The sequence below is a fragment of the Microcaecilia unicolor genome, chromosome 10, assembly GCF_901765095.1.
Source record: "Microcaecilia unicolor chromosome 10, aMicUni1.1, whole genome shotgun sequence".
NCBI classification, from domain to species: domain Eukaryota; kingdom Metazoa; phylum Chordata; class Amphibia; order Gymnophiona; family Siphonopidae; genus Microcaecilia; species Microcaecilia unicolor.
The window spans coordinates 153,084,295-153,097,751 of record NC_044040.1 but is presented as its reverse complement, the minus strand read 5'-3'; the positions used below and the strand labels follow the sequence as shown (position 1 = coordinate 153,097,751).

At 41.3% G+C, this 13,457-nt stretch overlaps 1 protein-coding gene across 2 annotated transcripts in view; it reads left to right on the top strand.

Annotated features, from left to right (window-relative positions):
• The window catches only part of LOC115478870 (glypican-5-like), a 1,084,132-nt gene extending 1,074,859 nt beyond the window's left edge, over positions 1-9,273 (top strand). For both annotated transcript variants that reach the window (XM_030216505.1, XM_030216504.1), the window contains one exon: positions 8,670-9,273. In XM_030216505.1, the coding sequence (XP_030072365.1) occupies positions 8,670-8,839 (170 nt within the window). In that variant the 3' untranslated portion in view covers positions 8,840-9,273. The remainder of the gene's footprint in view (positions 1-8,669) is intronic.
• The last annotated feature ends 4,184 nt before the right edge of the window (positions 9,274-13,457 follow it).

Below are 13,457 nucleotides of genomic sequence, written 5' to 3'. Positions count from 1 at the left end.
GGGGGCAGACTCAGGAGTAATGTCAGGAAGTATTTTTTTCATGGAAAGGATGGTAGATACGTGGAATGCCCTCCCGCAAGAGGTGGTGGAGATGAAAACGGTAATGGAATTCAGAAATCCATGGGATAAACACAAAGGAATCCTGTTTAGAAGGAATGGATCTACGGAATCTTAGCGGAGATTGGGTGGTGGTGCCGGTAATTGGAGAGTAAAGCCAATGCTGGCCAGACTTCTACAGTTTGCGTCCTGTTCGTGGCTGAATAGATATGGATGGGCTGGAGTGTAAATTTAAGGGGCTTCGACGTTAGCTTCAGAACTTTTAGTTCAGGAACAGTGCTGGGCAGACTTTTACGGTCTGTGCCCTGAAAAAGGCAGGGACAAATAAAACTTGTGGAGGAGTGGCCTAGTGGTTAGGGTGGTGGACTTTGGTCCTGAGGAACTGAGTTCGATTCCCACTTCAGGCACAGGCAGCTCCTTGTGACTCTGGGCAAGTCACTTAACCCTCCATTGCCCCGTGTAAGCTGCATTGAGTCTGCCATGAGTGGGAAAGCGTGGGGTACAAGTGTAACAAAAAAAAAAAACTTGGGTATACATTTAAAGTAGCACATACCATGTAATATGAGTTTATCTTGTTGGGCAGACTGGATGGACCATTCAGGGTCTTTATCTGCCGTCCTTTACTATGTTATTATGTTACTGTGATCGGAAGGCCAGGGAGGTAAGCACATCTGTTGCCAGCCAGATAGCTGATATCGTGGCTGCACTTAGTGCTTCCTCATAGGGTGGCATTAAGTGAAGCCATGCTATAGCAGTCATGACAGCTAGCGCATGGTACAGACCAACGTGCTAGCAGTCACAGCTGACCATGCACCAATCCACCTAAGTCACACACAAATCCTGATCCTACCAGCTTTACTACTACTACTACTTATCATTTCTAAAGTGCTACTAGACGTACGCGGCGCTGTACACTTGAACATGAAGAGACAGTCCCTGCTCGACAGAGCTTACAATCTAATTAGGACAGACAGACAGAACAAACAAGAGATAAGGGAATATTAAAGTGAGGATGATAAAATAAGGGTTCTGAAGAAAGTGAATAAGGGTTAGGAGTTAAAAGCCAGCATCAAAAAGGTGGGCTTTTAGCTTAGATTTGAGACGGCAGAGATGGAGCTTGACGTACCGGCTCAGGAAGTCTATTCAGGCATATGGTGCAGCAAGATAAAAGGAACGGAGTCTGGAGTTAGCGGTGGAGGAGAAGGTGCAGATAAGAGAGATTTACCCAGTGAGCGGAGTTCCCGGGGAGGAGTTCCCGGGGAGGAGTATAGGGAGAGATGAGAGTGGAGAGGTACTGAGGAGCTGCAGAGTGGAATGCACTTATAGGTCAATAAGAGGAATTTGAACTGTATGCGGAAATGGATATGAAGCCAGTGAAGTGACTTGAGGAGAGGGCTAATATGAGCTTTAGCCAGCTACTTGCAGGGATTTTTAGCATGCTGGCTGTTTTAACATGTATGGATCCATACTACTGTCTGCCTGCAATAAAACCTTTGCAGCTGCTTATGCAGATTAGTAACAGAAACCTACTGGTCCGTATAGAAACTTTTCTAACCAAGTAGTTACACTTCTGGTCTTCTACTGATCTGGTTGTAACACAGTAAATATAATTTTGTTTCAAATGTGTACACTTTTATTTCCACAGGAGTAACAGCACTCTGTAAAACAAACATACCTATCAGAGACATTAGTATATTTTCTTATGAATTGCATTTTCACATTATTGCTTGTGCTAATCAAACAACTGACCTTGGTAAGAAATCTATAGCAATGTTGCAGTGATATTTTCCCCAGCTAATAAATTATTTAAGAATATTTTACAAGCCAAGCCTAAGGCAGGTTGAGGGTCATTTCCTGGGGAGTGAGAGAAAAGCATGTAGTTTGTAGAAGGATAGCATAGTGCAAATGGTTGAAATCTGCCAGCAATGTGATGTATTACACGGGTTGGTTGAGCAGTCCACATCTGGCGCCATTGATTTTGCTGAAGGATCAGCAGTTTGCTGAGGCCTGAACAATCATGGCAGGTTTTTGTCTGTGTGGTTTTTTAAATTATTATTATAATTATTATTATTATTATTTTAATATTTTTTTTATATTGCTGGCAACTGTACATAAGGAGGAGTTAAAATGCAGCACCTCTTAGGCACCTGTATCAGCCTATAGCATGAAGATCTCTTTAGTACTTTCTTAACTAAGCCTGATCTGCAACCCAGGTCTGACCAGTAGGAGAAACTGATTGCAGCTAGAGAAAATCTATTGAGAAGAGTTAGACACAACATACCAGATACATCATGCAGCAGCAACCCGTTTTCATGGCTTTCTATTAGCGACCTGAAATTTCCCATGGTGGTATGAAAGACAGCCTTTTCTTTGTTTGATTGTCTCAGCATTATTGTTTATATTTACCTCACACCTTTCACTGGTACCTCAAATATAGTACTTTCAGATATCATAGTTATATCTAGGTGTGTGAATGCCAAAACCTTTTGTTTAGTTTCCCATTCCATTTACAAGATTTTTCATTTAATTTTATTTGTTTGTTTTTTCATTTCATTGACACTCAGTAGGGTGCAGTATTCTTCAGTAGTGTGCCTATTGAAAAATAGTGCAATAGGGTGCACTACAGAGTAATAGGGCACAGTATAGGCAACATGAAACATTTTTTGAGGGTTTTCCCTGCCATTTTGGATCATTATAGACATGAAACATGGATAGATTGGCTTTCTTACTGCAATATCCTAATCCTAAAGGTGTTATTTATAGGTCTGTTTTTGATGGACTATTTTCCTTTCAATCTGTGAAATGTTGGAACCCCTTACCTCTGAATATTAGAACATTAGGTCAGGTTAAATGGCTTAAGAAAGCTTTTAAAACATATCTCTTCCAATTATTCAGTAAGTAATATAATGTTTTTTAAGTTGTGCAGCTCACAAGGAATGTCTTGTATTTTTATCTTACTGTAAACCACAGTGAGCTCCTTGTGGGATCTTGTGGAATATAAGTGCCAATGTAAATGTAAAAAGTTAAATTTATTTATTACTTTTGTACCCCGCGCTTTCCCACACATGGCAGGCTCAATGCAGCTTACATAGTAACAATAAGAAGAATTACAAGTCGTAAGCAGAATATACAATTTGTAGTAAATGTAATATTAATAGATAAGTAAATTGACAAAGGAGTAATTAGGTGTATAAGTAAATTGAACATAGGAGGAATGAGGTGTAGAAGGAAATGGGCGTTATGAGGGAGCATAGGAAGATGGAGAGGAATAGATGGAGAGGAAAAGATTAGGGATAGCAATAAGGATAATGGGAAACAAGGTCAATATATAATAATTGTTGGTAAGGAAAAATGAAAAAAAAATTAGAAACCAGGCAACAATAAATCTAATAAGTGCCAATAATTGCTTGTTAAAAGCCAATTATTGGCACTAATTGGCTCACTATCTATTAAATTGTGCATTCAAATTGGGAACACATCTAATTGTGCACACAAGTTTTAGTGACCTTTATAGATTCAGGGGATAACGCATATATAAATGTTAGCCCCTAGGTTATAGAATTGACCTGATAATGTCCTTTACCTCACCCCTAATACACTGTCAAGACTTCTTCCTTCACCTCTCCTCTAATCCATAGTCAATACTGCACCCCATCGTTTGATGACAGCCAAGCCCCCCCCCATGAGTCTCTCCCCTTCAGACATCTCATTTATGTGCCCTAGAATCCCCCCCCTGTTTTTGTAGTTGAATCTTCTCTTAATGTCTAGTGTCTCAAGTAATATTTCTCATTGTGCATATCATTTATTTGCAGTATGGTCAACTGGCTCTAATTTGAATATATTGCCAGTTGACAGTACTATGGGGCTGTCTATAAAGCAGGAGTAAGCCCAATGTGGGCTTGCCATGTGCCAATCTGGAGCTACCGCTGGCCCAATGTGCGCACCAGTGGCAGTTCCAGCCTCAACGTGTGCCATTTCCCATACTAGGGAAAATAGGGCCCTATTTTGTATTGTAGCAGTTGCATAGTAACATAGTAAATGACGGCAGATAAAGACCTGTACGGGTCCATCCAGTCTGCCCAACAAGATAAACTCATTTTACATGGTATGTGATACATTATACGTATACCTGAGTTTGATTTTCCTTGCCTTTCTCAGGGCACATATTGTAGAAGTCTGCCCAGTACTGTTCTTGTACTACGCTCTGAAGCTAACATCGAAGCCCTTTCAAAATTTACACTCCAGCCCATCCCTATCTATTCAGTCACAATCAGAGCGTAGACCGTAGAAAGTCTGCCCAGCTCCGTTTTTGTTTCCCAATTACATGCGTGGGATAAACACAAAGGAATCCTGTTTAGAAGGAATGGTTCTGCGGAATCGTAGCGGAGATTGGGTGGCAACGCCGGTAACTGGGAAACAAACGGGAGCTGGGCAGACATCTACAGTCTATGCCCTGATCGTGACTGAATAGATAGGGATGGGATAAAGTATAAATTTTTAGGGGCTTCGACGTTAGCTTCAGAACTTAGTACAAGAACAGTGCTGGGCAGACTTCCTACGGTCTGTGCCCTGAGAAAGGCAAGGACAAATCAACTCGGGTATACATATAAAGTATCTTGTTTGTCAGACTGGATGGACCATACAGGTCTTTATTCTGCATCATTTACTATGTTACTATATAATAATATTAAGTTTAGAGTGGGTACTTACCTTGAACGTGGCTAATATATGATGGTTTCCTCTACAGAGAGCCTCTGTTTCACAATTGCTTCATCAGGAGACAACCGGTAGCCCTTCGCTATCTTGCCCTACAAGATACCATACAATAGTAGAAGTAATCATATATTGTAGCAGTTACCAGTGGTAATCGGGCAGCACTGTGTGCTACCCGGTTATCACCGGGTTACTGCAGGAGTCCTTACCGCCACCCTCAGTGGATGGTATTAAGTGCTCCCCCTCCCCCCCCCCCCTTATGGCCACGCGGTAAGTGGAAATCTTTCTGCACCGGTCATGTCTTTTTTGAGTCTTTTTACCCGCTGTGGTAAAAAAGGGCCTCACCAAAACGGCATAATGGCCCCTGCCACTAGCACAGGAACCTTTTACCACAGCAAAGTAAAAGGGCCCCTTAATGCTCTGCCCTGTTTATGGGTATCAGTACTGTACTGCCACCAGTTGGTGCTATTTGAGAAAGCCAGCAGGAGTTCAGCAAAATATACTGTAACCAGCAGGGAAGGTAGGGCCCCTTTTACTAAGCCGCGTAGGTGCCTATGCGCACCCAATGTGCACCAAAATGGACTTACCGCCCGACTACCGCTCTGCTGTAATTTCATTTTTGGCAGATGCTTGCCAAGTGGCATCTGACGCACGTAGGTCCTTACTGCCCAAATTCTTTACCATTAGGTCTATGACTGGCGGTAAGTTCAGAGACCCAAAATGGACGCGCAGCAATTTTGATTTTGCTGCACATCCATTTTCAGGAAAAAAAGAGGCCTTTTTTACAGGCACGTTGGAAAAATAATTCTGCGTGCACCCAAAACCTGCGCCTACACTACCGCAAGCCACTTTTTACCACGGCTTTGTAAAAGGACCCCGTAGTTGTTACTGGGATACTGGGATCTTGCCTGCATATAAAATGGTGGTTTATGCCATTCAACTCGGTCCCTCTCATTTGAGACTGTTAGAGCAATGAACGTATACATGGGAAATGTCAGTGAGATTATCCTGTGTCATTGCATGTTGTTAACAAACAAAAACAAGCAGCAGAAAAAAAAAACACATTTTGGGCTGGATTCAGTAAATTGTGCCCAAATTTGAAAAAAATGAGCGCTGAGCACTATTCTAAAAATACGCTGTGAGTTGGGCACCTTTTATAGACTAGGGCTTAGCACGGGATCTGCATCCAGTTTTGGGTGCAAAGCTTTACACGAACTGAAACCTGATGGAAATTCTTGCACTTAAATTAAGCGCGGATCTCCTGTATTTTTTAATACTGTGTGCATGTTAAGTGAATGTCCCTGTCCCGCCCATGCCCCTCTCATGGCCATGCCCCCTTTTCAGTTGCACACTGAAAAATTTGTGCACACATTTTTATAAGAGCGCCTAGCAAGATGTGGCACATTTAAAAAATCAAATTGTTGTCAATTAGCACCAATAATTGATTGTGTCCAGTTATTGGTGATAATTGGCTTGTTAATTAATTTGCATGCACCCAAATTAGTTTGCACAATAGTAGAATTTGGGTGTTTGTGTTTGTCCATTTGCCAATAAGTAGCAGTAGTAGTAGTAATATTGTGCACGTTTTCAAAAGTATGCAAAGAGGGTGCACTCCTCACACATGCACAAATTAGTGTACATGTGCACACTATCATGAAAAAGTGTGCACATGTGTGCAGTATCAGGAAAGAGTATGCGTTGTTTACAAAATGGTGCACTCTTAACAGCAAATGGACAAGAAAACCCAATAAAAAGAAAAGTCACATAAACTGACACAGGAAACATGAGAAATAAGAGATCGATAATGCGATTTAAGCGATTAAGTCCACTTAGCTATGCAGGTGGCTCTGAATATCAGTCCGGCACCCACATAACTTTTTCTTCTTAAAAAAAAGCTCTTGAACCCCCTCCTGCCCCCCTGACAATGTCCCCCTCTTTCCTCCCCTCTCCCCCAGCCCACATCAACGTCTCCATGAGACCCCCTTGATCCCCCCAAATGTGAAGGTAAACGCCCAGCCTTACCTACATCTCTCTGGTGGTCCATTGGGGTCAATGGGGGCAAGAGGTGCAGCCCCCTTGCTCCTGACCCTTGCGGAGTCTCTGTAAAATGGCTGGCATGTGGTACCGATGAGAAGTCGTAGCAGCCATTTTACAGAGTGTGCCACAAAGGGCAGGAGTGAGGGGTGTGTGCTCATGCCCCCCCAACGACCCCACTGGACTACCAGAGATATAGGTAAGCCCAGGGACCTTCACAGTTGGGGGTAGGGGTGGGGAATCTTGTAGGGGGTGTCTTGATAAGAGCTGGGAGGCGGGAAGAAGGGAGGGACATTGGCACGGGGGGCAAGACAGGGCTCGGGTGCTTTTTTTAAGAACAATAAAAAAAAAAGGTTGTGCAGGTCCTGGCCCAATATCCAGCCAGGGCCGCATAACTCTTATGTGGCCCCAGCTGAATATCGGACGGACCCACATAAGCTCTGGGTGGCTGAGAGGGGCATAATCGAACGGGGGCACCCATCTATAAGGGCGCCATCTGTAATGACGACTCCGTCAAGTGGCATACCTGACTGTATTATCGAAACAAGATAGCCGGCCATCTTTCGTTTCGATAATACGGTCGGGGGGCCGGCCAAATCTCAACATTTGGGCCGCCCTTAGAGATCACCAGCGTAAGAAATGGCTGCCATTGGTTTTCGGCCAATAATGAAAACTAATGGCGGCCATCTCAAAACCCAGGCAAATCCAAGCCATTGGGTGTGGGAGGAGCCAGCATTTGTAGTGCACTGGTCCCGCTCACATGCCAGGACACCAACCGGGCACCCCTAGGGGGCACTGCAGTGGACTTCACAAATTGAACCCAGGTGCATAGCTCCCTTCCCTTGGGTGCTGAGCCCCCCAAATCCCCCCCAAAACCCACTCCTCACAACTGTACAACACTACCATAGCCCTTATGGGTGAAAGGGGCACCTACATGTGGGTACAGTGGGTTTTGGGTGGGTTTTGGAGGGCTCACATTTACCACCACAAGTGTAACAGGTAGGGGGGGGATGGGCCTGGGTCCGCCTACCTGAAGTGAACTACACCCATTAAAACTGCTCCAGGGACCTGCATACTGCTGTCATGGAGCTGGGTATGACATTTCAGGCTGGCAAAAAAATGTTTTTATTTTTTTTTAGGGTGGGAGGGGATTGGTGACCACTGGGGGAGTACAGGGAGGTCATCCCCGATACCCTCCGGTGGTCATCTGGTCAGTTTGGGCACCTTTTTGAGGCTTGGTCCTGAAAATAAATGGACCAAGTAAAGTCGGCCAAAATGCTCGTCAGACCCGGCCTTCTTTTTCCATTATCAGCTGAGGCTGGCCATTTCTTAACCACGTCCCCATCCCACCTTCGGTACACTGCTGACACGCCCCTTGAACTTGGCCGGCCCTGTGACGGAAAGTAGTTAAAGCCGGCCAAAATCAGCTTTCGATTATACCAAATCGACCTGCCTTAGGAGAAGGCTGGTCATCTCCCGATTTGTGTCGGGAAGATGGCCACCCTTCTCCTTCGAAAATAAACAGGTGAGTCACCCAAAATTATCCCAGATATTCAGTGCAAGTGCCCAACTGAATATCGGGGAATAATTTAGCTGAAAACAATAAGCGTTTAAGAAAACACTGACCGCCCTGGCTGAATATTGGTGGGGGGGGGGGGGGGGGTAAACTTTTTTAGCTGTCTGTCTCTATTATACACTAAATTCATTATTTGCTGAATTTATACATGTTCAAAGAGTCAAATTCTTCTTTAATATGGCTCTTTAAACGTATGTGGGATCTGAACATTAAGAACTGGTTTGAGTTAAATCATCAGGAAAAATCCAGTGTTTTAATTCTTGTTTTTCTCTTTCTGGTATTAAAACAGAGAAAAAGGCATATGAAGATTTGAATGTAGCTAAGATACCTTTGATCACCACCGCTACTGCGAAGTCACCACGAAGAGACAAGACAGCAGGAAACACAAGCAACCAAGTTTCCACTGCCTCTGTTTTCATTATTACATTGTTAACATTTTTATGTCAATATCTGTCATAGCTGCATTGCACTGCAAGAACTTTGCAAAGATGTTTCCTCTCTGTCATTTACCTGCAGCCTTACGCAATGGAAGACATATTGTAGCACTATAGTTTTATACCATATGTTAGAATATACACTCAGAATAAAACAAAAAATCAGCTGAGACTGGCTGCTGGTGTCCGCAATCACTGAGGAAGACTGTTGTATTATGCACACGAGAGGAATGGGGTGATAACGGATAATTTACTACTGAATGTAGGTTAAATTATTGTGTTAGAAAAGCTGATTGAGAGCATCACAATTTGTAATTCATATGTCAGCATGTCTCCTGCTTCATTTAGCCATTAAATAATTTGACTGGTAGTTTAAAGCCTATTAGGCTTTTCTGATGTGCTTCAAGCAGCAATCAGTCTGTATGGATAGACCAATAAACTTATCAGTTCTCTTGTGAATATCCTTTTGCAAATCAAGGATAAGCCCAAAATGTCATGCAAAACATGTTTCAGTGACTGTGTGATGAAAAGAACACCAAGCACCATGTCTAAAATTCTTTGAAAATGACCAATCATGTGATCGCAACAATCTTTGACTTACAGCCTCATTTTCATTTCTACATCTTGGAATATTATTAAACGCTATAAAGAGCAATTGTATATTCCAACATACCATCTGGTTCGTTATCTGTTAACTTTAATTTTTACAGTTTAAAATGCTTATAAAATTGTTATTGTAGCAGAGCCAAAAAGGCTGAGTAATATGTTAATTGCAGCTCACTGTCCACCAAGCTGAAAAAGCAAAGCTCATATAGTTATATGCTTTATTTACCACTGCATTATACATGAGGCAAAAAATGATCCTTATTTTCATCCTGCCTTTCAAGTTTTTACCTCCTGTGTTTTGTAAACAAAAGAACCCAAGCTGAAACCATGCATAGCTCAGGCAGTCAGTGTACAACTTTTTCTCACACCATGCTGCCAAGGCATATAAATCTTGACAGGCAGATCTGATGCTTTTATTGCCTGCAGTTTTTCAGATAATATAAAAATCTAACCCCTTGTTTACTAAGCTATGCTAGCGGCTGCCGCACGGCAATTCCTACACAGCCTATTCAAAGTGAATGGGCTCTGTCGGCATTAACGCATGGCATCCAGTAGCACAGCTTAGTAAACAGGGGGGCTAGCGATTTCTGTAGTTTGCTGTTTTAGGGGCCCTTTTACTAAGCTGCATAATCACCTACACACGCCCAATGCGCATCAATTCCAAGTTACCGCCCAGTTACTGAGTGACCCTGGCGGTAATTTCATTTTTTATGTGCATCCACTATGTGTGCTGGAAAATATTTTTATTTTCTGGCTTGCAGGCAGTAATTGGCATTTGAACAAGCATTGACCATTACTGCCCAGTTCACATGTGAGACCTTACCACTAAGTTAATTGAGTGAAGCTCTAATTTTTATGTCTGATCTTTTTTACTGCTCTTAATCTAGATCTTCTTTGATTTCCCTGGCTCTACATTAAAGCAGTCACTCACTTAGAGATATTTTACTAAAGTGCAGTAAAGGTTTACAGTTACCATGTGGTAGATGCCAAAATTGCTGAACAGTAACTGCAAAGCTTCTATATTATGGGCTAGATTCGGTAAATGGCTCCCAAAGACAGGCACTGAAATCATGCATGCTAAGCTAGCAGTCTGCAAAGGGTGCACTGCTCAGAATGACCATTACAGAATACGAGCTTACTGTGAATTTCCCCCTGGATTCTATATATGGCAACTGAAAATTCACGTGGAACCCAAAGCATATTCTATAACAATGCACATAACTTAATTGGTTAACTAATCAGCATTGTTAATTGGATGTTAAGCAATTACTAGCACTAATTGGCATTAATTGAGATTTACGCCCACAACTTCCTAAGTGTACACTATAACATGGGGCGCCTAAATTCTAAATGATATGGTTGAAAAGGGGGCCATGGGCAGGGCGTGGGTGTTTCTAAAATCTATGTGCATTATTATAGAATGCACCCAATGTGCGTCTAATTTAGGCATCAGGATTTACACCAAGTAAAACATAGCCTAAATGGATGGGACCAAATTTGGTCACATAGCGAGCCGTTTGGTGTATTCTATATACTGTGCGGAAATTTAAGTCTATTCTATAAACTTTAGGTGTACTTTTGAGAATTTTTTTTCTGCACAGATTTTTCAGGCACCGTATATAGAATCTAGCCCTTTCCCCCGGATTCTGTATGGTGCGCTTAGTTTTAGGCGCCAAAATAGGCATGTATTCTATAACACCACACATAACTTAATTGGCTTAACAAGCTAATGAGGACTGATAACAGCACTTAACAAGCAATAACAAGCAGTAATTGGCAATTATCAGAATTTGTACATGGAAATCGCTAAGCGAATGCTATAAAGAACTGTGCCTAAATTGAAAAGCGCACAGTTCAAAATAAACGTGCACAGTTTAAAAGGGGCACGCTTATGGGCATTTCATGGGCATGCCAAAATTTCCACATGTAATTACAGAATATGGGTCAGTGCGTCTAAATATACGCACATGGATTTATACCAGTTTTTTATTGGCGTAAATGGGTGCATGTAGATTTAGGCACTATGGTATGAACTAAACGTATTCTATAAACTGTGCCTAAATTGTCGCCCTCTGCACCTTTTCTAATTCCGCTATATGTTTTTTAAGATGTAGTGACCAGAATTGAACACAATATTTGAGGTGCAGTCGCACCATACAGTGATACAAAGGCATTATAACGTCCTCATTTTTGTTTTCCATTCCTTTCCTAATACCTAACATTCTATTTGCCTTCTTATCCGCCACAGCACACTGAGCAGAAGGTTTCAATGTATCATCAGCGACGACACCTAGATCCCTTTCTTGGTCGGTGACTCTTAACGTGGTATAAATCTTGACGTCTAAATTAGGCACAGAGGGTGTTTATTCTATAACACGTATATATTTTAGAAATGCCCATGACCTGCCCATCCCACACCCATAGCTACACCCACTTTTCAACTATGTGGCTTAGAATTTAGGAGCACCATGTTACAGAATACGCTTAGTAGTGCGTGTAAATTCTAATTAATGCTAATTAGTGCTGATAGTTGTTTGTTAACATCCAATTATCAGTGCTGATTACTTTGTTAACTAATTAAAATATGTACATTGTTATGGAGTACACTTTGATTTCTGTATGGAAATCGATATATGGAATCCCAAAGGAAAGAATGTAGATATATGCAAATTTTATATAATGCACCTGTAAATCATGACTCTGACCAAACTCAGCATGCCTGCTCTTATAAGTACCTGCTCCTTTTAGGCATGACCTAATTTTGTAAGAACTTTTTTCTACACATAAATCAGCATTTTCTGCCCAATATTTTAAATGGTTTTACCACCAAAATGGCACTTAACCGGCTGTCTGGCACTGAATATTGCCATATAGTGGCTTAAAGATAGTTATATCATGCAATATAACTGGCTATCCAGCTATTTTCACCACTGAGCCGGCTAAGTTTGTTGACCATATTTGGCCATCACAATAAGTGGAAAAGCTTTGTCCTGCTCCAACTTGACCAGCTAACGCTGAAAATCAGCTTGGCCAGTTAAGTTGGAACTGGCTAAATTTAAACTGGATATTCAATGCCGGTTAACGGAAACAGCCTGGCATTGAATATCCGGGTTCAGTGCTGACCACGGGAGACAACCAGGCTATCTCCCACGGTTTGAATATTGGGGCCTTTGAGGGTAATTCTAGAACCAGGCACCCAGTCTAAGAACTAGTTATGGCACCTACTTTGTCTATTCTATAAAGAAAAGTAGATGATTTTTTTAAATATAGACTAGTAGAACAAATGACAGAAAATCTGGTTAAGGTGTGATCACTTACACAAGTCCTATTGCTGTATAAATGGTCATGACTAGATGATAGCAAGTATATGCATAAATAATGGCAGGTGCTTCCACAGTAATCAGACAAACAATCAAAAGAGTGGAAGAAATCGTTCCAAGAACTGTCAGAAGTCTAATATCTTCAAAATAAAAGTGTACTCTCCAATAAAGGTAACAAAAAAAACCAAAAACAAGAGGCATCGTTCTGCCCGCTAAAATGAAAATATAGAAAAACACAAAGTAGATCTAGTGAATTGAAAAGAAAAGTGGTTTATTAAAACAGTTATCTGACGTGGCCAAGTTTCACCCTCAGGCTTTGTCAGGGATAAAAACTACAAAATAAAAACATACATAATAAATCTCCTTACTAACATAATTAAAATAATATTTTTAAATAAAAATGTAAATAAAAAACATGGTATACATAACTAACAATGCTTTGCTGAGTACTCACATACAGAAGACAAGTATGTCCAGTGTGATAACTTGTATATGGAGAAAAGGTAGATAAAACTAGTGTGAATATTAGTGTTACATGCAGTTCATTGCTAAAAGTATAACAACCATAAAAACTTGTGATTCTGGTGCATAGTGTTAATAAAGATCAATATGCAATAATGTATTATATATATATATATATATATATATATATATATATATATATATATATATATACACACACACACCTAAAAGGGATTGAAACTTAACATACCTCTA